Source organism: Haplochromis burtoni, unplaced genomic scaffold, assembly GCF_018398535.1.
Source record: "Haplochromis burtoni strain Fernald_Lab_line unplaced genomic scaffold, NCSU_Asbu1 Contig_252, whole genome shotgun sequence".
Classification (NCBI taxonomy): Eukaryota; Metazoa; Chordata; class Actinopteri; order Cichliformes; family Cichlidae; genus Haplochromis; species Haplochromis burtoni.
Genome location: NW_024582613.1, coordinates 560,974 through 585,865, shown reverse-complemented (window position 1 = coordinate 585,865; position 24,892 = coordinate 560,974). Strand labels below are relative to the sequence as shown.

The 24,892-nt window shown below is 41.7% G+C and overlaps 2 protein-coding genes across 10 annotated transcripts in view; both read right to left on the bottom strand.

The window, feature by feature from the left end:
- Positions 1 to 2,447: 2,447 nt before the first annotated feature.
- On the bottom strand, positions 2,448 to 13,414 carry brpf1 (bromodomain and PHD finger containing, 1). 3 transcript variants are annotated; one of them, XM_005938940.3, is made up of 16 exons: positions 12,951 to 13,414; positions 10,985 to 11,772; positions 10,438 to 10,627; positions 10,059 to 10,346; positions 9,024 to 9,541; positions 8,440 to 8,629; positions 8,132 to 8,263; positions 7,833 to 7,961; positions 7,249 to 7,630; positions 6,414 to 6,722; positions 6,012 to 6,287; positions 5,776 to 5,923; positions 5,399 to 5,529; positions 4,542 to 4,657; positions 4,296 to 4,450; positions 2,448 to 3,575 (listed from the first exon to the last, which is right to left on the bottom strand). In XM_005938940.3, exons 2-16 carry the CDS (start codon positions 11,725 to 11,727, stop codon positions 3,392 to 3,394), a joined length of 3,891 nt encoding a protein of 1,296 aa, XP_005939002.1. In that variant the 5' UTR covers positions 11,728 to 11,772; positions 12,951 to 13,414; the 3' UTR covers positions 2,448 to 3,391. The 3 variants fall into 3 exon arrangements, with proteins under 3 accessions (XP_005939002.1, XP_005939003.1, XP_014194458.1); XM_005938941.3 differs by lacking the exon at positions 12,951 to 13,414 and adding an exon at positions 12,556 to 12,944; XM_014338972.2 differs by lacking the exon at positions 12,951 to 13,414 and adding an exon at positions 12,605 to 12,944.
- Positions 13,415 to 13,572: 158 nt separating this feature from the next.
- The window catches only part of LOC102299315 (serine/threonine-protein kinase WNK2), a 40,766-nt gene continuing 29,446 nt past the window's right edge, over positions 13,573 to 24,892 (bottom strand). For 4 of the 7 annotated variants that reach the window (XM_042227286.1, XM_005938952.3, XM_005938958.3 and 1 more), the window contains 7 exons: positions 24,222 to 24,886; positions 23,182 to 23,411; positions 22,762 to 22,986; positions 20,705 to 20,803; positions 17,243 to 17,287; positions 16,403 to 16,704; positions 13,573 to 16,293 (listed from right to left, as the gene is read on the bottom strand). In XM_042227286.1, the coding sequence (XP_042083220.1) occupies positions 15,943 to 16,293; positions 16,403 to 16,704; positions 17,243 to 17,287; positions 20,705 to 20,803; positions 22,762 to 22,986; positions 23,182 to 23,411; positions 24,222 to 24,886 (1,917 nt within the window). In that variant the 3' untranslated portion in view covers positions 13,573 to 15,942. The remainder of the gene's footprint in view (positions 16,294 to 16,402; positions 16,705 to 17,242; positions 17,288 to 20,704; positions 20,804 to 22,761; positions 22,987 to 23,181; positions 23,412 to 24,221; positions 24,887 to 24,892) is intronic. The other 3 variants (XM_005938955.3, XM_005938956.3, XM_005938957.3) reach the window with 3 other exon arrangements.

The following is a 24,892-nucleotide window of genomic DNA, read 5'->3' as shown; positions in this document are numbered from 1 at the left end:
TTTAGGTGATTAACACAAGATCTTGCATATAGCTCCAGACCAAATGATTCCACCACCTTCTCACCAAGCTTCTTGCTGATGGTCTTACGGCCCAGTTTAACCTTGTGCAGCTCTACAATCTTGTCCTTGATGTCCATTGACGGCTCTTTGGCCTGGAGAGATTGGAATGGGAGAAATTGATTCTTTGGATGGGTGCGATTTATACACACGAGTAAAGATCAGGAGTATCTTAGATTGACTGATTGATTGATATCACTGTGCTACGTCGGAGCACAGCCGATGCACGTGCACCAGAACTGTGGCTGAGTTGTAGGGCGTCAAATACTAATTTCACTCACTGACATGCAAATCTATCTACTGTAAAACTTTCGTGTAATGGTATATTTTTTCGAAATTTTTTGTATCCCATCTCACTCCACTAAAACAAAATCCACATTAAATTTTGACTGTTTATTTCTTGGGAAATGAGCAACCTTACAAATTCAGTAATGGATCAAATTACACCCTCCACTGTATATCGGAAGAACCTCTTTATGCCTCTGAGGTGGCAATAAGAGTGTTTCAGTCCACCAATTTAGTAAAATGCTGCTAATGCCATGAGGAGCCGGATTCTTAATGAAAATTCCCTTAACTATCGGGCAGATGTGGCACAAGCATTCATTACTGGGTTCAAAGAATAATGTGTTTTGCTACCTTTTCATCTGGGGCCACAATATGGGCAATGCTTTTAAATTTCACAACAGCATTGGTTGTACTTTGTGTTTCTAAAGTATGATGGTGAAAAGGTAAGCATAATTATTTGCTCAGCTTAGACGTGCAGCATTACTGTTTAGCTCTGTCACTCTCTATGGTTTCACAAGCAGCCTCACAAGCTGTGGTCTACTTACAAAAAACCCCACAAACCTTAAAATAACTATCTTTAGTAGGTATGGATGCAAATGATCCTTCCTCACTGCTGTAGATTATCTCTTATCATGTTGACTGTTCAGATAAATACACCCAAAGATCAAATGCTCTAGATTAATCAGCGGTTGTGGTTTGTTGGTTAATTCGTCTTTTAAAATCTAAATTTATAATCATACTAAAACTATAGATGTGCTTAAAAAGACAAAATGCTGTAATTACAGTTAGAGCGGAAATCTAAGGGGGGTTAGAGTTCATAGAGAGAGAAAAAAAGGTTTCCACATCACTGTGAGGTCACCTCCCCTGTTAAGTGTGCTCTGCTGAAATGCTTGTGATGCTTATCAGTACTTTCCACTCACTTGCTCAGAGCCGGAAACAAGACGTCTTCAGAGAGGTGTGTCTTCTCAAATGCAAATCACAAGATATAAACTGTGTGGTGAGTGGGTTCTCAGAGTCGGGTGGGGAATCTTTACAATGTCTGGAAAGAGTGATTAAAAACTGACTTGGGTCGAGAAAAGTCACACTGGTTGTCAAGTGAACTCACATGACAACTGAAAATGTCAAAACAACCACCTTATGAGAAACGTGGCTTAAATGAAGGCACAAAGTGAAGTCACGAGGAAACCTCATCATCAGGCAACTGCTGGTGCTTCAATATAGCCTACATCTCAGAATTGTTCATCTAAAAACACCCTGAAACAGCCATGTTTCAGGGTGTTTTTAGATGAAATGCACAGAACAGGGTGTCTTTGTGACATCCTGCATCTTTCCCTAATACCTCCAAGCACTATTTTAAACTTGAAAAATTGTTGTTATTATATTATCTGTTAGATGGTTTTGTTCCAGCATTGAGGAACTTAAAACGTTGAAGCCCTGACGCCCTCTGAGAAAAAAAACAAAAAACCCTTAAAGAAAAGAAAACAGACAAGCACATTGATAAAACATGATATGGATGTTGTGGAAAGGCTGTCTTAACAAGCAAAACCACTCTATAGTATGTCTGGCATCATATAGCAGAAAGGCACTTTACAGGAAAAGACAAAAACCCTGCAGAACCAGTGTGAGGGCCAAGTAGATGGGAGGTGCACATTTAACACTTCACTAGCACTGTGAAAGTCTAAGTTGTTTAGACACAACAAAGAAAAGTTCAGGAGGAAAGCATATCTTCAAAGTGTCAGATGTGACATGTCCAGTGTTTACCCTTTCAGAAGAGGAGTTGACTTGAGCCCTTAAGCAAACACAGACACGAACACCCCCCCACTTGGCAGTGTTTCAAAGCAAATACAACACTTGACTGGTCATGAATGTTGATCATAAATCTTTCATCTTATAAGTCGTCCCCGTCTGTCTTGAGTTAATAACAAAAAGACAGAATGCATCAGGCCATGAGAAGCATGTATGACTCATGATTACCCTGGAAAGAGGTAATGGGAGGGTCTGAATTTTCTGCTGAACATAGTGAAATATTTCCACAGAACAACAGAGAACAAGGAATAACAAGACAAACCACAAAAAACTGCACAAAACTTTAAAAAACTCAATTATTTTCTGTTTTGTTTTTTTTATTAAACCTCTATTGTTATGCAATCTGCTTATATAAAAGTTCTAAAGCCATCAGCCTGATACTAAGACAGACAGTGAGGCAATTGTGTGTTTCAGTTTAGTCCTCATTATTCATTGACCAAGTGGCCTGTGTGACACGTACTTATCTTAACAAAACCGTAAAAACAGGAAACATGATGGACACGTACTGACAGACAAAAGAGACTGCACCGTGATGTTCAGTGCAGGTGGAGTGATTAGAAGTAGTCCGTGACGAAACAAGCTTGTGGACCTTGTTAATGAGAAGTCAGCAGAATAAATTACAGTAACGTTGGTATGCCCCAAAAGTGGGCTGCGACAGTCTCTTTGTGCTCCTCTGAAAAATGACTTCGACAATAGCACCAGGCCTGTCACCGTTTTCCTTTTGCGGAGGTGGATGATGAATGTGAGAGACGTGCTGGCGTTGTGAAATATCCACAGTGTGTGCATTCGACGTACACGACACACATTTCCCTGTTTACATATGAGATTACCTGTGTGACTGTGTGAGGAAAACCCCCCAAAAGAACAAAAAACAAAAACAGGGAAAGGCAGTTGTGTATACTTCATAGCATAACACTATGTTCATTTTGTGAGTCTGTAAACCATCATCTCATTTGTTATTAAACATATATCGACCACATACGAGGAATATTTCGATTCATGATTCTGAACATAGCATATTTCTCCATTTCTTTTCTTTCTTTTTATCAATTCTCTTAAATACAATATTTTACATGTCGGATTAAATATGGTTTAGTGTGCATGAGTGTGAATATCACGGGGCCAAGATAGTGGATTTTATTTCTTCCCCCCCACTCCTTGTTGCTGGCACTGTTTTATTTCCCTCTTCTTCTTTGTAATCTATGATGTAGGGCTGGGCTCTCTAGCGTTCGTGTGTTTGTGTTCAGTCACTGTCACTAGTTTCACTGCTGGGGTCCCCCTGCACCTTGCTGCGGTGCTGCATGGCACGATGATAGGCCACCTGCACTGATTTGCGGATGTTGGACTTCCTGCCTTCGAGCATCTTCTCTTTGTCCAGCTCTTGGTCGACGCCCAGAGGCACCAGCTTAGAGCGCGGAAGCCACTGCCTGCAAGCACATAAGCACAAGCACAACATTAAAAAAACATGCATTGGTAAATGCTAAACAGACTGGCTTCTTATATAACGCTTCTCTACCTTTTATACTATAAGCCTCAATCACCCATTTAAACAAGCACTTTTTTCTACACCAGTGTTTTCTATTTAACATTGACACTCCGACGAATGCAACAGGAACAACCAGAAATCGAACCAGCAACCCTTTGATTAGACACAGTCAGTCCAGACAGAGTTATTGTTTAGTTAAAGAGTAATTGGTTCCTTAATTTCTTGATTGACTTCAGAGTTTATGCACCCTGGATGCCTCCTAACAACTGCTGTGCTCATCAACTTTATAAATTTCTCCAAACTTAGCAAAACATGATCATAAGTAACTGCAGAGAACAAAGTGACCTAAAATAACACGTTCTTTCCCTCGTATTATCAAAAACCACGTTTGCCCCATTTCTGCTGAATGTTCTGTCGCTACACTTCCGTACAAAGGCTGCAGTTTGCTTTGAACTGTTGCCACAGAGCTACTTGTGTGCAAACATCCAGTAACATCACAAGCTGCCTTTGGTAGCAGGTTTTGTTTTATTTTTGCTTTACGCTGCTTGATTGTGTTAAAATAAAAATACAACATATCAGCAAAGAATTAGCAGGAAAAAAAATGGAGGTGAACTCTGAGAATGAGTCACCTCCCCCAAAAAAACATCACTTGATAACCAACCATGTTCTCTTGTTGTCAAAGAAGAGGACCAGGAACAGGTGCTCCCTGGCCTCCTGGGTCATTTGCTCCCCAAGTTTCAGCACATCCAGAGGGGGGACAGGGATTGGGACACCTCGGTGGAACACCCCCTCCCTGGGCATCTTTGGGTCAATTATCTACAAGCGAACAGTAGCATGCAGAGGTTTAGAGAGCCAGTCATATTTTGACTGTAGTCTGTGCTATTTGTGTTGTTTGCCCGTGTCTCACCAGAGCAGGATATGAAGGATAGCCTCTGCACTTGGCCCAGACCAGGTCTAAAGCTTCCAGAGAAGAATAATCATCTGAGGCCATCCAGCAGCCTGACCTGTCCCGCCCACGCACCACTGAGAGTTGGGAAAACAGCATCCGTTAAGCAATCTCACTTCTAGTTAAAAACACACTTTATCACACAATAACACTGTTCTAAGCAACTGTTGGTGCAAAACACTTCCCTTTAATTTAAAATACGTTAACTCCTAATGCACCTGGGTGGGGAATGATATAGCTTCTCCAGTTTGCGCGGAGTATCCTGAACAAATGGTGCTACTCAAATATAACACTTGACATAGTGAAGGGAGGGCACTTCCTTTGACCATGTTTCATTTTCCCCATTATCAAGACAGGGAGTACAGGTCCTGCTATGCTGACATGTGGTGGCTGTGACAGATTACAGCAAAGAAACTGATGGAAAATTCAAAATGTTGTGTTATTTTTATGTTTTGTTTTTTAAAATACACCCACTGTTTTACGCTATCTTTAGCACTATCAGAGCCACATTGCAGAAATGATGTTCTGCTCTGACGTTCTCTCCTATAAGGACTTATCCGTCACATCTCTGTGGCTATTATTGTGTGAGAGGAAAAAAAAAAGTTTAGCATATTTTTATCTGCAGTAATATCTTTACGGGTATTTAAGCTTCAAGTAAAATCAGATTCCGATCAGACAAAATATCATGCCAAATTATTTACAGGCTGAAAAGGCAAAGCTATATTGGGTGATTCTGAGAAAACACTCACTATCTAAATAAATAGAAACTAGCTGTGTGCGCTTCACGTGAGCCTTAGAGGTTATAAAAATGTGCTTACGGTGTGAAACACCCCTCGAGCCACCGACTGAGTAGGAATCATTTTCTGTGCCTGATGTTTCCTCACTGCTATCTTCCTGGAAAGCGCGTGAGAACGACGCCTTTCCTCTGCCCTGCTTAGAGGGAGTCGTGCTGCAAGAGAAAACAGACAGAACTATCAAGAGGCGTATAACTTTATCACAAGTGTTACAACAACTGGATGCTTCAAGCAGGGGGGGGTTTCTGTTGTAAAGTTAAAACTGTGTGTTAAAGGTGTCATAAAATTTCAAGAGAGATGATTGATAAGTCACTGGGTTTGTTTCTGCAAATGAAACCTTATGCTCACGTCAATTGGTAAAAGAACTAATTTTAAGAGTACCAGGCATAAGCATTAATCACCTGGTCCTGTCTGAAGCTGCACTGCTGCTGCTGCTGGTTGTGGACTCAGAGTCTGAGCTTGAACGAGGGAGATGAGGTTCACTTCTGTACACGCGGAAGCTTTCCGTTACTGGTTGGTTTCCTGTATCAAAGCCATTAGTTGGCAGTCCTGAAGGAAGAAAATAGAAACAAGTGAGTGAGGGTGCGACTTGGCATTTATTGTACGTTAAAAGTTTATTGCGAATCATCTAATTTACCTGGCAGCAGGTCATCATTGTCACTGTCGCTGTCAGAGCTGGAGCTGGTGTGAGGGCTGCGGGGACGTTTCCTGTGCCTGCTTGGTGACAGCAGGGGGAGTTGTGGGGGACCAACAGGACTTTGACTTACTCCTGCCCCACCATAACCCGCATCCCTGTTCTTGGGTGGGCGCCCTGGCCTTTTGGGGGGTCCAGCTATTTTTTGGTTCTTCTTGGAGAAGAGGACAGATGTCCGACGGCCCACCTCTGGAGTCAGGGATGAGGACACATTCAGATCTTGATAGGGAGAGAGGTTTATATGTTAAAACACAGGCAAATGCTTATTATTCGACTGCTATTGAACAGCTAATATCATTTTCATTGTTATGTCGGACATTAGTGCTAATATTTTCCTAGACACACCCTTTCCACCAATCTCCTGGCTGCTGCTCTCTCCCCCCTCATCGTGGTGTCCTGCAGATGATGAGTGATGGGGGAGAGAAGAACTCCGGTCTCCTCCGCCCACAGAGTCCCGGCCCCCCATGCCAGAGCCTCCTTCACGCTGGTGTGCAAGCTTCCTTTTGATCACACTGATCTCCTTTCTTAGGGCCTTGGCTCTGCGAGACTGGCCAATGCTATGCTTCCCTGAGCTGACTTCATCGAGACGGGACTGCAGGTAATGCAGCTGCTCTTCCAGAGGTAACCGCCGCCTGTTCTCTGGCAGGAGCAGGTCTGCGCAAGGCAAGCAGAAAGAGAAGCAGTTAGAGATGTTGGAAATGAAAAGAAAATCAATCTTATAAAGCAGTCACACATAGCCAGAAACAGAAAATATAAAAGTAGGTTTGTTTCCTGGTTAACTATATATGGGGTAGACCATCTTTGAAGCCAGACAGACGACAACATCAAGCTTTAAACATAAAGCACAAATCCAGCATACACAAGCACACAGGATGTATGATGATGTTTTAGCTCAACTGAAACGGAACTGCATGAATTACAAGCGTCACCTAGTGGTAGCAACATGAACTTCTCTGCACCATATTGTATGTTACTGTTCACCATCGAGCCTTTATTTTGTGACAAGGGACAGCACTGCAACCATGTTCCAGTAACACTGTATCATACAGCATATTAATTAGACAAAAAATACATTTTAATGATCTAAAATCTTAAATCACATGTTTGTTTTTCTCCCTCCTTCTCCTTTAGCTGGTGCTTGAGGAAAAAATTATATTGGTTCCCAGTCAGAGACACTCACCATCTTCATTAGAAGACAACGGTCGATCTCTTTCTCTATCCCTGTCGCGCTCTCGCTCCCTCTCCCGCTCTCTGTCTCTCTCTTGCTCACGCTGGCTGTCCGGGCTTGGCTCTCGTGGTAGATGCATTCCGGTCTCGTAATCGAAGCCGATCCGTTCAGCTTGTCGCCTGGCTGTTCTTATGACAGCCCCGCCCATCTCTCTGAGCCGCAAGGCAGCGCGATAAAAGACTGTGTCCTTGGCGTTGTACTTGAGACAGTTGTTGACAATGAGCCCAAAATCGGCCTCAAAGGCCTCAAAAGTGAGGTAGCGGTGAGACTCCAGCAAGTTCCACATGGTCTGAAAATCCATTGGAGTGTCAATATGGTCCAGGTAGTCTGGCACCTAAGTGACAAAGGAGTAGTGAGCAGACCGAGCTATTTAAAAAAAATCCAATCATATTTGTACAGTGAATGAAGAAGAAAGAAGGAAAGCCTAAAATACATTATGCCAGGTACGTAGTATACAGACATAAAGTAGAAAAGAGTCAAATATAAGTATCTGAACATAATCAGATTTCTTGTGCTTGCGAGTATGTTGCATTTACCTCTGCCAGAGGCACAGGCTCAGTGAAAAAGTTGTTAGTGTCTCTCTCCTGTAACTGTTCCAAGGTACTCCTCAACAGCACCAGGAAGGGAGTCAGCTGCATCTCCAGCGCCATCTGCTGCACTTTAATCTGAAAACAGACACATTTTTAGCAATAAACTAACAAAGTAGTGCACAGTTAGAAGTATACAGCCTGATCTACAGAAAGGAGATGCATATTGTTCTTTGTTCTGTAATCTCACTGTATCTTGAGCAAAAGAAACAAAACAAAACGCTCTCTTGCTATTCTTCACATCTCACCGTCTCCCTCTTGAGCTTCTCCCTCTTTCGGATGAGCTCCACCAGTAGCCTCGCTCTTTCCAGGTCGTGTCTCAGCCTCTGCCATGCTTTTAGCTGCTCCTTTAAAGCGGTCTGTTTCTCCTCGCTATCTCTCTGCAACATTAACGTGCACAATCCCATAAACATGTTAGAACAAATTACATTAAAAGGTATCAAGTCATGTCTGTTTATTTTTTTAGCACATTTCAACACAACAGATGCTAAACGAAGTGTTTCAGGTATCAGACAACAGAATGAGACAAACACAGAATCACAGCAACAGAAATTACCGAGGAAGGTTGTGATGCAGGCTGTGGTGGGAGTGGGTCAATGTGTCGCTGCGACTGTAAGTGTGTCTGAAGCCGGCGCAAAAGAGGCACACCGTTCCGACTTTGCCTCTTCAGCGTCCAGTAGCTGTGAAGTCGTTGCATGAATTGGCTTTTCCTGGGTACCGTCAGGTTGCTGGTGATTTTGCTCAACCTGCAGAGAAGCAAATACTGTTTAACTCTTAAGCATGTTGTAAATGTAAAGCATGTTGCAAACGCACTAACAAAGGTAAAGCCTTTAAGACCAAAATGTCACAAAAGACAATGATAAGGTATTTAAAATTATTTACAGTCTAAATCAGAAACAAAACAGAACAGAATGTACAATCATCATTTCTAATAAGTAAAATAATGCAATGTGACATAAATTATTGTCTTACAATACCAAAATTAAATAGTATAAATAGGCGAGAAAGAAAAAAAGTATGTGATGATTTCTTTATTTGTTTTGCCCAACATACTGCTGCATGGACAGTTTTCTATTAAGAGCAAAAGGCATATATGTGCTTACTTGGCGCACAGACAGAGCAGGTGAAGTACAGGCCTACCTGTGCGGTGGTATACAGGGCACTGACACCACTGGTGCAGCAGCTCTCCTCTCAGCTAAGATCTTCCTGGCTCTTTTCATCTTCAGCCTGGATTTGGCCTTTGCCCTCTTCACCCGCTCAGAGCTCCAGCCCTTAGAGTCATCATCATGGCCGATGCTAGGCTCGTCATCTTCCTCCAGCTCACCCTCGCTGTTGGATGACCCCATGCTGGCCCCACCGACTCCTCCTAAAGGACGTGCTGAACCGGGGGGCGTATGGATGTCACAGTATGCCGTCTTGCGTACGCTGAAAGAGGTACCGTTGGCCCCAGTCTCTCTTACAGGCTCCATTTTCATATAGAGGCCTGCCTGCTGGGCACAGGTGACATGGAAAGCTGTGTAACAGTTGGCTTTGTGACACTGGATGCAGGCGCCCGAGCCACGCTGTTTGCAGATGTAGCAGGTGAGCTTCCAGCGTGCTGGAGGGATGTGCTCGATGCTATCGATCGGCTCCAGAAAGACTGTGTTCGCAAAGCAGACCTGCAGAAAGGCAGGAGAATTGATTTAACTGTGATGATGTTTACAAAGAAAAAAATAAAAAATAAAAACCCAAGACTGACTGAGCATGCTTCACTGTACATCAACTGAGACAGTATCTATCTGGCTGTTAAGTTTAACATTCCCACAGTCTTTAACTGTGTAATATCAATAATAATTATAAACTTCTTCTTTTTTTTTTCTTTTTTTTTTTACATATCCCTTTTAAAATAGGGGGTTTAAAAAATGACAGCGAGACTGACGTCAACTCAGACTGATGTTGCACAAAATAATTACAATAGACAGTAAATTAATAATAGTAAATATCGCTGAAATATAAAAGGAAAGGCAACACAGATAAACAATCTTTATCTCCTCTGCCAGGTTGTTCTAAAGCCAAGGGGCTTTGATGGCAAACAGCATGAGCACCTTTAAATTTAAGTTTCTAGGATCTAAGGCTGTGAACTGGCTCAGATGAGTTGAGCTTATTCAGTTTGTCGATATCTGCATAGTGATTTACCTCTGGGATCCAGAGGGCGCACACTACGTGGGCCCAGCGTGCGTCGTCTGTCTGCTTGAAAGCACCTCCTTTGTTCGGGCACAGAGCACAGTCCACAGCTCTGCTCGGCGACTGCAGGCACCGGCGACATAACCACTGGCCCTCCGGGATATAGGGAACGCCATAGCACTCCTGGTGTACTGCCAAATTACACATGTCGCAAAACAAAATCACGTTGCTGTTCTGACACTCTCCATCATTACAGATGCAGCAGACGGCATCTTCGTCAATCAAGGTACTGGGGTCCGCCTGAGAGAAAGGAGCACAAGGACACATTACAGATGAAAGCATTTATATCAAGTTTGAACCATCGTCTCCCTCTTTTGTCTGATTAAAGTACCTTATTGTGACTCTCAAAGTATGACTCCTTCTCTAAGCGGTCCATGAGATACTCAAAAACCTCCTGAGGGATGGGTGTCACACCGTCACGCCGCCGCTTGTCGTTCATGATATCAAGCCAGATGTAGTCCTCCTCATCGATGTCATACTCTACCTCCTCATCTAGCTCCTCCACAGATTTATCAATGTACCTAGAGTAAAAAAGAAAGATAGAAGAGTCAAATTAAGACGTATTCATGCAAAGAATACTTAGCGTGCAAAAAAATATAATTCATTATGGTGCCAATTGTAATTCAGTGTAAAGACAAGAATAATGATGGAAAAGTATGAATCTGAAGCACAGTAATCAGTAATTTCCCTGCTAATAAAGTGGGGACTGGCTGGACTGTATCAAACATTTAGGTCAGGAAATATTTATTGTATTTAATAACTTATATATACACTCAAACAACTCACTACCAACTGCTTTTGCTTTAAAATGGATGTTCCTCTCAACAATCCTGCTTATAATACATATATGAATTAAATGACTACATTTATTTGCAGACCTGTAGTATGATAATGGCCGAGGTGGGGCATCAGGTCGGTCTTGGTCGAGTTCTCTGAACACAGCCTCCGGTAGCTTGACTGCAGGACCAGACTGAGCGCTGTGATGATGAGATAAGCCATCCTTCTTCTTGGCTTTGCTCTTATGTTTCCCAGTCTTTGGTGTGGATTTTCCCCCATTAGAAGATGGGATATCTGAGCGGTCCTTGCCACTCCCTCCTAACTCGCTGCCCCCGGCTCCACCGTCACTACCATTACACATGCCGCCACCACTACTACCAGTTCCAGATGGAGGAGCGTCTTCTGCATCACTGTCTTCATCTGACACCACATCTATATTCTCGAAGATGCTAATGCGGTGAATGCGCCCTTGAATCTCCACCTCCACCATGCGCTGTGCCTGGGCGTATGTCATGGTCTCTCTCCCCGGGGAATGGGAGCGTTCTGATCGGTTGGGGCTAACAGGCGTGTTCCCTCCATGACCCAGTCCTCCTCCTCCGTTACCCCCGCCATCATCCGTATCTCCTGAACCAGTCAGCGAGGCACGAGGAGGACGTCCCTTCCTCTTCTTCTGAGGCACAGCCTGGGCAGGAGTTGGGTTGTCATGGTCATAGTGGTAAAGGTGATACTCAATGCCGCTGTAGCTCTTGTAGACCTTACGGCAAGTCTCCACGGGACACTCATAAGGGGGCTTAGTGGCCCGCAGGTTGTGGCAGAATGTCTTCACGTCAAAGTCCAGCCCCATTGTGCCAACAGCCACTGCTGGGACAGATGGTGTTCAAGTTTACATCTGAAACACATAAGCACAACAGGGAACAACGATATTTGTTAAAAACAACGCACATAACAGATACTGGGCACTTGTCTCCCAAGAGTTGCCTTAAAGAGCCCCAGACACCAACGAAATGCACCTGTTATGGTGCAATCACGTGACCACTGATGGTAGCAAACAAATTATGATCTGTTATTCAGTAACAGGTGCACTAAGCTCAGCGTGTTTGCTATGATCATTGAGAACTACAATCATGTAATACAAGCAGCAAACAGTAACGGCAACAGCTACAGCTGGGCAGCTGTAAACCCGAGCTCATTTGCGGTTCTTGACGAAAGAACTCAACCTTTATCTCGTTCGAACCCTTCCACCCTCTACCTCCTAAGCTAACAAACGAACTTTGTGTATTTTAACACAGCTAACGTTAGCATTAGCATTTTGCTGCTGCATTCCCCCCAAAACAAAGCTGCAGTTAGCTTGCTGGCTAACAGCAGCTAGCAAACAACAACACTGGCCACTACGTAAACAAGCACAGTTCAAGAGAATAACCCTACAGCACATGAAGTAACCTTACAAACTAGTCACGCTAGTCGCCATTATTATTAGATACTGTTCTTATTTTTTATTGTAACCTTTGCTCGCTATTTCATTCAAGCTCAGTAACGTTTAAATAGAGTGCCAAACTGTAGTTGTGTCCCCTGGGCAAACGCTAGCCTCGCAAATCAAACCATTACAGCGCATTCCAGTATAGTTAATATTAAAGCAAATAAAACACACATGAATGTTTGGGGCTATACACACCACAGCCTGGCCGTTCAGACCCCAGTGTTTCCCTCCACAATGACCTCACCCTGTGAATTTCTGAGGCAAAATGACAGCCTGGCTTCCTGAAGAGCATGTGTGGAGGCTTTATCAAACTAAGGTCCATCAAAAGCGTTCCTTCTCCTCCTTTAAGCCAAAATATCAGCGAAATCGTTTTCTCTGTGACGAGAAACAGCCAGACATGATTATTTTTTTCCGCAGTAGGGCTAACACCAAGGTCTGTTCATGTTGTCGGAGTACGGTGGGTTACTATGGATAACACCAATTACTGTAAAAATACACACACAGTCATCTAGTGTGATCTTTTTTAGCCAAACATGGCCCTTTTCGCCATTTAAAGCTAATACTTCTGATCTAACGTTATAAACACTTACTACTCCACGTTCCTCGAGACCTGCGTGCTTCGGAAACCTCACAGCGGTTGTTGTAGATTGATTTTTAATTCATTAAATAATCCCAGCAGAGCTCAGAAGAGGCGTAGGTACAGAAAAAATGTTTTCATGAAACCATATAATAGCCAAAGAATTTCATTGTGTTGGGAATAATTCAGGAACTCGGTTGAACAAAAGGGGCAACCATTACTGTAACGCTACGACACAGATGCGGATCGACAGATTCGCCACACAAAGCGGGGTCTTATTTCTCCACTTTCTTTCCTGACTGTAGCCTGTTAGAACACATTGAGCGAGATTTTGTAATATAATTAATCTCTTTAAAGGGTTTGTTAAAGTATTTATTTTCATTGCCAGGGTTTGTACTGTATGTTGCGAATCTGTGGCGTTTGTTCAAAGACGTCGACGGTGTGAAAACTCGAGCCTCACAGAAACACTTCCTGTCCGTCGTAAAAATATAATAATATAATTCTGAGTATTTATAAATTTACAAATTTAAATAATAAAAATGAAAACTCTTACTCCATGCTACTTACAAAAAGTAAACAAATTATTTATGAAATACACGGAAGACACTAAAAATGCAAATAACAACGAGACATGCTATCAAGCATAAAATATTTATTTCTCTCTCAACATACAGTCTGTGATAAGAGTGCAGCAGGATAGGGTGGGGTAATGCAGTGGGACATACAGCAGGCAAAAAGCAATCCCACAGTTTGAATACAAGCCTTTGACAACCAGTGCATATTCACCAGGGGGCAATGTTGTCCACAGAAGAGCGAGATGAGCAGAGGGAGAAGGTGTCAGAGCTGCTTTCCCCTCTGTGTGTATCAGCTCTTCATTTCATCAGTGCATCCAAATGAATATGCCATAGAGTTGTTCCTTTCTCTGCTCTCCAGTAAGTTAGCAGCGAGGGAGGTGGAACAAAACATACCAGATACAAATGACAGAGAACAGAAATCTCTTACTACTGGAAGTATTTCACCAAAGCAGAAGACTCTGCATAATATCCTATAAAAGTCCAATTCAAACCGAATTGATGGAATAATATACTTCAAAGCAACCCCTCCTCCTCATCCAATACCACCACCACCATCAATATCATTTTCATCCAAAAACAACAACAAAAAAAAACAAAAACAGAAAAACAAAATGTACAAAACAAGAAAACTGTAAAATTCACAGCTTGGCAAGATTGGGGGTGCTGAAATCTTTCAAATGTGCTGTGAAGATGTGAAATTTCTAACCATAATAGCAGTAACTGTTAAGCTTTGTGGAACATGAAAAGTTGGCCATGCTTGTCGGTGATATAAAAGTACAGATGGGTGAAACCCACTTATATACAGTGTAGGAACTCTTTTAACGCAGAATAAAAGGAGAATATGTGTTGTGCAAATCTCCCACATCGAGTGTCGTTTGCATTTTGAAATATATCACTGGAAAGAAACTGGAAAACAGAGCAGACATCAAAAGCAACGTGTGAAATGAACAAAATTTCAACAAGGCAATAACACTGCTTCATGAGTGTCCCATTTGTTAATCTGAGGAGTCTTATTTATTTTAGTGTCATTGTATGTGAACAGAAAGCCTAACTATACAGTAGGATCACCTTAACAGATGATAGCAGCATCACCAAAAAAAAAGAAAAAGAAAAGAAAAGCATCAAACATCAAATAGGTTGAAAACATCAGAGCTAACTTGTGATTGCACAGAACATTTTACATACAGTGTACGCTGAGTACTAGCAAAGTTGAAAGAACATTTACTGGAAGTGAATTCAGTTTGCTGCGTGGATTGTAATCTTTATACTTTGCCCGGTAACTTCTGTCTTCTGTCTGGTGCTTGGTGATTTGCGACGTTTGTTCAACTTTTTAGCTTGCTCCTGTTGCACACATTAGAGATAAGGCTTGTGGCAAGGCCACGATCAAAGCTTTGTTGAGGGGTTTAAATTGCACTTTTGAGCCTCAAGCCTTCACATATTAATCGCTACATTCTGATCAGAACACTTCCGGAGGCATATACTGTAGAAAGAACTATGTACAGTATGTATGGCTCTGGACACCGCCTTTCCTTTGAGCACAAAGCTACAACACTGCCAGCTCTTGTGCTGTCTAATGTATCAGCTGTCCTATCAAAAAGAGGCCGTGTCCTGCTGAACCATTTTGACCTGAATGAGTGGATTTTGGCTGCTGGCATATTTTTTTTTCTCCCTTCCCTCATCAGTCGTACATTAACCGTTTGTTTCTGCAAGGCATCAGTACGTCTCACCGCTATGGCATTCCATCTGTCACAGGGGTGGAAAGTAAACAAGAGTTAAAACACGATTCTGTTATTTAAATAAAACTACATACTGTGATGACAGTGCAGTAACAGAAGGGCATTCATATGTAAACCAAAAAAAGATAAAAAGAAAAATTGCAATGTATTAAAAACTCAAGACTGCATTCAAGCTACATTAAAATAAAATAACTTGGATGCAGACTTGTGTTTTTTTTCTTTTTTCCAAGAAGAAAAAATTTATATAAATTAATGTTCAAGGCACTACATTCTTTCCAATAGATTCATCATACTGTCCTATTATTGTATCTCAAACCACTGATATTTGGATTCCAATGTAGTGTTTAAAGTGTACTTAACCCAGAAAGGCAAAAGCAACAAGAAAATTGCAGAATTGAAGAATAAAATGAAATATGGATGTTGTGACCACACATAAAATGACTAGTATGGCTGAGTCATGACTAAAGCCAAAAAAGTATTCAAACATACTTACTTAACATGTATTGTATAATATACACACATATCTACACTCACACACACACACACAATTTACTACAGATTAGTGTTGCATGAAGAATCAACACTTTTCTCATGGTATTTACATGATGGGATTATGTACATGTGTTGCTCCGAACAGAGCAGAGTGGAGCTGGACTGTCTTGCAAATACACACTAATAAATTTTGGTAAGCAGATCAAGTAGTCCTTGTGGTTTTTGGACACGGGCCATTCTCGGGACTGTGGATGACCAGAGGGTAAGCTTGAATCTGTGGGTTTGCCATTGTGCCATAGGGCATCATTCTTGCTGCACCAAGCAAGCCTACGGGGACCACAGACCCTACAGGACTGGGCAAGCTGGGCCATCTCTGGGGATAAAGAGGACCGGGAACCATCCCAGCATAGGAGCCTGCGGGAACGAGGTAACCAGGAGAGGGCGCTGTGGATGAGTTTGACGATAGGGTTGCAGGTATACGAGGGCCTAAAGCAGCAGTCAGGGGGCATGAAAGAGGCAGCTGGAACTTGCCGGGACCATTATGACATTTCATCTGGAACAGAGGGGACAAAATATGTGCACAGACTCAGGCTGACTCATGCTTACATTAAGAATGATGAAGTACAGCTCCTAAACTCTCAGTCACTCTCTGTTCCAAATACCTCACGAGTAACTGCTCCCATCGGTGCTGCACCGCCTTCCAGGTCTTGCCGACGCCTCTGCTGTTTCATCTGGTTCAGGGAAGGTCGTGCTTGACTGGCCGCTGCTACAGTTTCCTTTGTCCAGTCATCAACCAGTTTGTGAAGATCATCAGTAAACGTGCCTCTCTTGTTGTTGCTGTTGTTGGTCTGGACCTGAGCGAGACGTGTGAATGGCTGAGGAGAGGGTGAGGATGTTGCTGCAGAGAGTGATGGCTGAGTCTGACTGGAGGCTGTCTGAGCAGTGGTGGTGTTGAGAGAGGACCCTGAAAAGACACAAAGGTCTTAAAATCTGCCTAGTTAAAAAACAAAACAAAACAAACAAACAACAACAACAAAAAAAAAAAAAAAAAACAGCTGTCAAATCAATTGGCTGCTGTATGGCAGAATTAAGGACAGTTTCACAAAAAAATCCAAAAAACCCCTGTAATGTGACCTTTCATGAAAGCCACGTTTAAATAATCCTCATCATTCTGGCGAGGCTAGAGCAAAATGAGTGTACAGGTAAAGTTGTGACACATATTTTGCCAGCAGCCAAAGGATTACAACATACATGTCTTTCATGAACAATTAAATAAAAATGAAATGTTTGATATGCAAGCAGTGACAAAATCCAGCAACCAAGACATGTAGGCACACTGCCATGCAAAACATGAAACAAATTAATGCAACAATCTGTTGAGTACCCACGTTTAAACAACGGAGACATTTTCAAGTGCCAAATTAATTTCAGAGAAAAAAAGGACTAAAATAGTGAGGACGAATAGAAAAGACAGAGAGTAAGAAAGTAAATGAGATAGTTACTACTACTGCGTTCTTTGCCTAGACATAGTCGTTTCAGAGTGGACCCTATAAAAAGGTAAAACAGCACAAGACAGAAACAGTTAGGCCAGGACACACTGCACACCACAAGTAGGTGGACAAGCTGCTTCAAAAGCACATTCAGCTATCAAAACAACTGAGGAGAGAGAAAGAGGAAAAGGAGGAAGAGGGGTGTAAAAATCAGTGAGGAGGACTAGAGGAGCAAATCTAGGTGTTGTCTTTAATATCATTTGAAGAGCTGATGTTTAGAAAGTGTACAAGCCTAAAAGAAATCACAACTTGCCTTTACGTGTCATGTTGCATGTTTGTTCCTGCACATTTATTGACCTTTTCATGATTATATTTAATATGGAATATATCAAAAATATTGGACAGAAATTTGGAAAAATGCAGCTACTATCGTATAAATTTGTACTTTTTGTTTGATCATTGGAATAACGGATGATTTACTGTTTTATTAACTGGTAGGGAGAAACTACAAAATGTGTAACATTGTGATTTCTGGGAAAGAATATTGGAGCCTGGATTTAAAGGGAAGCAAAAAGATCCCTTTGTCGATGTGGGAATGCCTGTGAAACAAAATATGAAACCAAAACAAATAAAATTTAACCAACTGAAAGCACACAGATACAAGCTGGAACTCATCAGAGTCAGCAATTAAAAAGAAAAAAAAAACAAAAATCCAAACATGCAGGTAACTCAGGAGAGGTGAAAGAACAAAACCATAATAATATTGATGATACAGCCCTTCATATGGCGGAGCAAGTCTCCATCAGTGCCCTGCCTGGCGCCTGCACCATGCACGTCTTCTCCATCCAAACATGAGGGACAGAGAGAGCTTTCCTCAATCAAAGCATAGGGCCCTGCCTATTAGGGAAGGGTTGGGTTTTTTTCTCTGTGTTAGTATACACAGGATGGCAGACTTAGTGCCTCGACTCGTCTGTATGTGTGTGTGTGGGAGGGGGTGTTACACAATCAAAATTAACTGTGGATGGAAACACACAACAAATAAATAGGGTATAAAGAGTTTGCCATTCTCTCTCAGATGCACACACATACACAAACACACTCACACCATCTTGTATTAGGCCCATGTTTGGACAGGACTAGGCATTCACAAGCTCCAGTGTGCTTGTGGGGTCTATTTTTGAAAGCCAGAAGCACTGCACAAAGCAACTGTATGAAGAGCAGGGGGCAATATATTTATAAATTAATAATTATGAATGTAACTGCAGTTCTGTGAATTATGGATGATTGCCAGAGGAAAGACTGTAAACTGACATAGGTACCTACAACATTAAAGTTATTGCAGCCTGGATTTTGAATATAAGAGGCAGCACACCCTAGAAATGTTTCCTTTTCAATCTTAAGGTCAACTGGATGCAATATGGGTCCTCAGGGACACTGAATTCATAGAAATATAGCCACTCCTTGTTCTACTTCCTTTCTCCCACCGACTAAATACAGCTCACAGTACAGCACTGGGTTGGTAAGATGGTTGATAACAATTACATGTTGTTTCACAGCTCTCTTTCTATCTGGAAAATATCCCTCTGTGCAAATGAAACACTGGAAAAACTGACTGCATAGAAATTGCGCTCTACTTCAGTGCACAGAAATTATTTTCAGCAATTTGGACCTGCAGATCTCAACACCCGCACAAAGAGCCACACGTCTGAGTCATGCTGCACTTCTTCAGAAAAATATAATCAAAAAAGGCTTTAATTCAAGCTGAAAATATACAACACAGCCAGGAAAGAAAGGTCACCCTGCACGAATGAATGAATTGAAATGTCTATATTTTTCTCTGAGATCCCCCAGAGTCAGGTAATTCCCACTTCTATATATAGCTGCTGTAATCAAGTCACTTTAATTAAATCACTGTCTTCAAGTAAACTAAATCTCAGAAGAACAGTGATTTTATAATGCTAGTAGTAGATTTTGCTTAGTAAATACATTTTAACTCGGGTGTGATTGTGTTTTAAATTATATTACAGACAATAAGGGTTTTATTAGAAGAAGCCATAAATGCTGACTTACAAACACAAACAAGTCTAGAAAAAAGCAGAGACTGTATCCATCTGTAAATGTCACACTTTTGTACCAATTACAAGCTTTAAAAGCACGGGTGCCGGCCAGTGCTACAGCTCAGCCTCCTAGTAGATGCACATATGGCATAAGTTTAAAACTAGCTCATTTTTGAGCTATTGCGCTCATAGACTTGGATGTCCATACCACCCACCAGGTTTGACGATGTCAGTCTTTTATGACTGAGGGGTAAAAGCCCTAACACATTCGCAGACTTTCAGCAAAGTCACATGCTATAAAACAAACAGTACACAGACTGACCTGTAGGGCTGTTCGATATAACGATATATATCGGATGACGATATAAAAACGTCTATCGTTTCATTTTACGCTATCGTTTGTTTCGTGGTGTCGCAAAATAAACTGTTTACGGCAATATTTTTTCACCGTTTTGATGGTCACTGTAGCGGCTATATTAATTTCTTAAAGTTCTCTCTTTCTCTTATATTTAATATAACCACACTATGGACAGACAAGCGCCTGTTTTTATGCGTTGTGGTTAGCGACAACGTAACACCACCGCGCGTTCGCTTGTTTATGTACCACATAAACCTTTCACAATAAAGCTCAAGATCCTGTTGAGACTTTTCAAAATAAACTGAATCACGTGAAAGAGCAGATTATTTATGGATGAGAAGTAAAAAAAAGAGCCGCCAGGTGCTAAAAATAAACCTTAGACTCAAAAGTTAGAACAGGCTTTTCCCTGCAGCACGCCGTGTAAGAAATACTCACAAAAAAACGGCGGCTGTTAAAGCTTATGTCTAAAAATGTATAGTTTCATACATTGGTTAAAACACTCGACTCCAGCTACATGATGCGCAGCTGGAAACACTTCCCGCAAGTCGAGCTCCCCGAGATTCACATAATTTACAGAAAATTTTACATTTTTGTGATTTATATCGTTATCAGGACGATAGAATTCTTATATCGGGATATTAGACTTTGGTCATATCGCACACAGCCCTACTGACCTGCTTCACTGTATGTTTTTATGGCAAGAAACATTTCATGGCTGCACAAACCTTTCATCTGTATTAGCCAGATCCAATTTTAAGTTTATCACAACAGTATCATGCTAATGTGTCAATATATATCATCCGTTTTTTTGTTCCGGCCAACAAAATAAATAAAATAAATTAGAAAATATACAGAAAACAAGTTTTAAGGTTGTTGAGAAGTGTGGGTGGTAGGAATAAACAATGGGTGTATGTCTGGTGAGAAGACCTGCAGGGATGGTGAAATAAAATATCCACTATATTCCATACAAATAAAAAATAGTTTGATAGGAGAGAGAGGCAGATAAATAAAGAGAATATGGAAATGAGTGAGGGGAAATATAAAAGAACAAATACAAACAGATGGACAGAGACACAGGTCCACTGAGGAATCTAGTGCGTGGTTTGCTACTAGATTTATAGGTGACTCTCTCTGACGTTTGGTGGTAAACCGTCCAGCCTGCAAAAATGAATATAAGAGGGAAGAAGAGAAGAAACAAGAAAGACACTATGTAAAAGTGCACAGAGACTGGGATGAGAAATCCCCACCATTAAAAGCACCAGAAAAGGACAGTTTAGGAGAGCATGATATGCAGGATCCAACCATAGTATCTGGTGATGAATGAGACTATTTTGACTCTCTGATGATAATTCAAACTGGCTGCCTATATCTGCACTCCTCAAAACATTTAAGGGAACACTCAATCATCAGTGTAACACAAAGTCAATTAAACTTCAGAGATATCGGTCTGTCCAGTTAGGAAACAAACCATTGTGAATCCATTTTACCTGTTTTGGTGTAAATGAAACTTTGGCTCTGCAGTGGTAGGTGCCAAGATGATGGTCACAGACCAGTGCTCTCTCCTGGCTGATTTTTCTCTGCTTTGCTTTTTGCTAGTGTCTTTGTCACTGCTGGGAGTAATTCCAGCCTATTCGAGTTGCACACGTGGCTCCTCCAGGACAGTATATCTATATGTGCTGTCACAAGAAGGTTTGGTGTGTCTCCAGGACAGTCTCAAGGAAGTACCAAGAGATGAGACATTACACAACAAGAGCTGGACATGGCTGCAAAAGAGTTTCACCCCAGCTGCAGAGGAGCACTGCCAGAGCTCAACAAAATGACCTTCAGCATTCTACTCATGCTCATATTTCTGACCAAAGTGCCAGAAACAGACTCCATGAAGGTGGCATGAACGGCCAACATCCTTCAGGGAGACCTGTGCTGACAAACCAGAACTCAGCAGTTTGACTGGCATTCACCTAAGAACACCAGAACTGGCGTCCCATTCTCTTTACAAATGAGAGCAGCTTCACACAGACAACATGTAGCAGATGTGAAAGACACAAGCAACGGCTCATTCTCGTGGTATGGGAGACACAGCCAACCTTTTTGTAAAATAAATATGGATAGTGCCATCCTGGAGGAGCTGGACTACCTGTGCACCTTTTCACGTACCAGCAATGATAAGGGCACTAGCAAAAAGCTAAATAAGGAAAATAATCAGACAGGAAGGATAAGGAAAGAGCAATGGTCTGTGGCCACACCTGTAAAACCATGTTGTCTCTCCAGTGCACCTGTTGTCACTTTCATTTACACTAAAGCACAGATTATACACTTTTATTATGGGTCCTAAAAATATATATAATCATCAGGTAAATATAAAGTGGAGGGTTTATGTATTGTTATGCCTATTTTATGTATATACCTTGGAATACGCTGAATTTAATATGAAACCTAAAAAAAAAAAAAAAAAATTAAATAGCAATGTTTGAAAGACAGAAATCACCCAGCTTCAAATAACATTTTACAGTCACTAAAATTATTTCCCTTCACATTTCTCATTTCACTCTAAACACTGTTAGCAAACAGCTAATTATCTAGTACTAGTTGTTTTGAGTTTTCAAGTAAATAACATGGAAATTCAAATGTTCAAATCTTCATCCTCTGCAGAATGTAGCAGATTAATAGAACCAGTGTCCAGATTTCTTTTGTTTTTGTTCTTGGTATGAACTGCATAAAAACTCAAACATCCCCAGCTTTCAGACAATTATCACGGAATTTATGAGCTCAAAAGTTCAATATTAGTACACAAGTATTGTTCATGCTAGGACACAATTATTTATAGCACAGTCCACTTTTGTTTCTCAACTTGAAAAACAAATGGCATAAATTTAACAATAAAATCATGTATTTGTGAATATGCAGAATGTAGTGCTGTCAATAATCTTATAGTACACACAGTATGAAGTTTGAAGCTGGTAAAAATGAGGTGGTTCTCCATCCTCCAGTTAGCAAAAATGCTACCCAGGGGCACCATTAACAGTTGTTAAAAATGTGTATAATGGCTGAATGCATGTCCATCTGCATGACCACACACAAACTGCACACACACAAACCCTTGAACCTATAATATGTACCTTGACCAGGGCCAGCATGGTTGGGATTTCCATCACCATGTAGTCCAGCGTAGATGTTGTCTGAGGAGAAAGAACCCTTCAAAGAACAGGGCTGCTGGGTGTGGACATGCTCTGGGGCAGTGCTCGGCTGATTGCTGGAGCTGGAGCAGCCGCTGGAGTGGGCTGACCCATCTGATAGAACTGAACTTTTAGCCGGGGAGCCGGACGAGCTGGCAGCACTCTCACCTTGGCACAAAGAGAAAATAAATAAATAAAATAAGTAAAGTGTGAGTCAGAATGAATCACACACTCCTACGAGTTTTCTGAACCTGGTGTCATTCCTGTGTTCTCCACAGGCTGCAAACACTCTCCCATACACACAAATCATCACATCACACGGATACATAGCCACTCATCACCCCACGTTCCCAACCCACATACCTTTTCTGTCAGCACTGGTTGTATTAAGATTGTTTTTGAGCTGCTGCACCATTGGATTGAGCAGTTTTCCAGCCTTTAGCTTGTGTTTGCTGGCTTTGCGCCTACGGCCACTTGGAGGTGCAGCATGAAGCAGGCTGACATTGGGGGGCAGAGTTTTTCCCAACTCCTTGTACAGACGTTCAATCTCACTCCTCTGAAATGCCTGCAGCTCTGAGATCTCCTTCATGTGTCTTAAAGGTAGATGCAAGGAGAAAATATTTAGTAACCATCTTAAAACAAAAAAACAAAAAAACATCATTTCAAAAGTTCCCTCACACATTTATTATCCATTTCCTGTACTCTGCTCTGCATTGTTAAAAGTCAGTATTAGCATGATTTTATATGTTGGTAATTGATCATAAAAAAGCAATTCTTAACTTAAAATAATTCAATTAAAGGTGGTTTTATAATCTCCTGAATCATTGGGTATACTTTTTCACAGGACTGCACAGTCTTGTATCCTATACAAGAGGTTTTGGCCTTCCACCAAAATAAAGTCACCAGGGGTGTCATTTTCACTAAGTTCATTCTTTGTGTAATTTAACAGTCTCTTTGCCTTAACTATCACTGTTACATGCATATTAAACATACAAAAATACCCATTTTCAGCCAAGACACATCCTGTAAAATATCTATTAAGGTTTTCTGTTAAATGCAAGCATTAAGTCATACCTACTTCTGATTACCATGCAGAGGAATATACTTGAACATAGGCTCCAGAGAATGGCGACTATAATTCAGCCATATTCCCAAATAGTCTCTTTTTTTAATATAACTAATTATGACAGTTAGACAATCAGACTAGTGTGAAGCAGCTTCAATAAACTGAAACGGTTATGTAATTAGAGCAGTGAAACAATTAGAGTGAATACACAGGAACTGTATTCCACTCAAAAAAGTTTTTAAACACCAGCTAATTAAAAAAAAAGATTAATAAAACAGGCACATTAGTGTAGCTGTGTTTGACTGTAAGCATGCAGTCAACCACAGCTAAAACTTACTTTTCTCTAAGTTTCTGTAGTTCTTTTCTCATATCTGCATCCTCAAACTCGGAGTCATTGTCACTGCTGACGTAGGATGAGGGTGCATGTCCTGCTGAAGGCGAAGGAGTGTGACCATTCATTGACACGGGCTGCCGGCTCGGTGAATCAGAGCTCTGTTCACTTTTGCTTCGCCCAGAGCGCCGCAGGAAGGCAACTGCCCTCTTCATGAGGTCACTTCCACTGTGCTCAGACAGGGTATGAGCCGGAGGAGCTGGATGTGCAGGAGGAAGAGCTACGCTGCTGCTGTCCTCATCTGCTGAGTCAGAGCAGAGGTGAGAGGGGAAGCGATAGTGGTGATGTGCTGAAGCGTCAATAGTCTGGGCCCGGGGAATGTGGCATGGGGTGCTGTCAGGACTAGAAGAAGGTGTAGCCTGGTAGAAGTTTGGCGGAGCAGAGTAACGGCTACTGCGGTGAGATTTAGATGTTTCTGCATTCTCATCTTCATCTCCAGGTTTCACTGACGACCTGCTCATAGCCACACATCCTCTCTCTTTCTTGCTCATGCTCTGAGCCTGGCTGTAAGACCCACCAGAACCACTAGAAGGAGCTGGGGAACTGCAGGAGCTGCAGCTTGTCTTGCTTTTTTCCAGGCGACAAATAACATCCGGCGGAGTTGGGATGATCTGCAA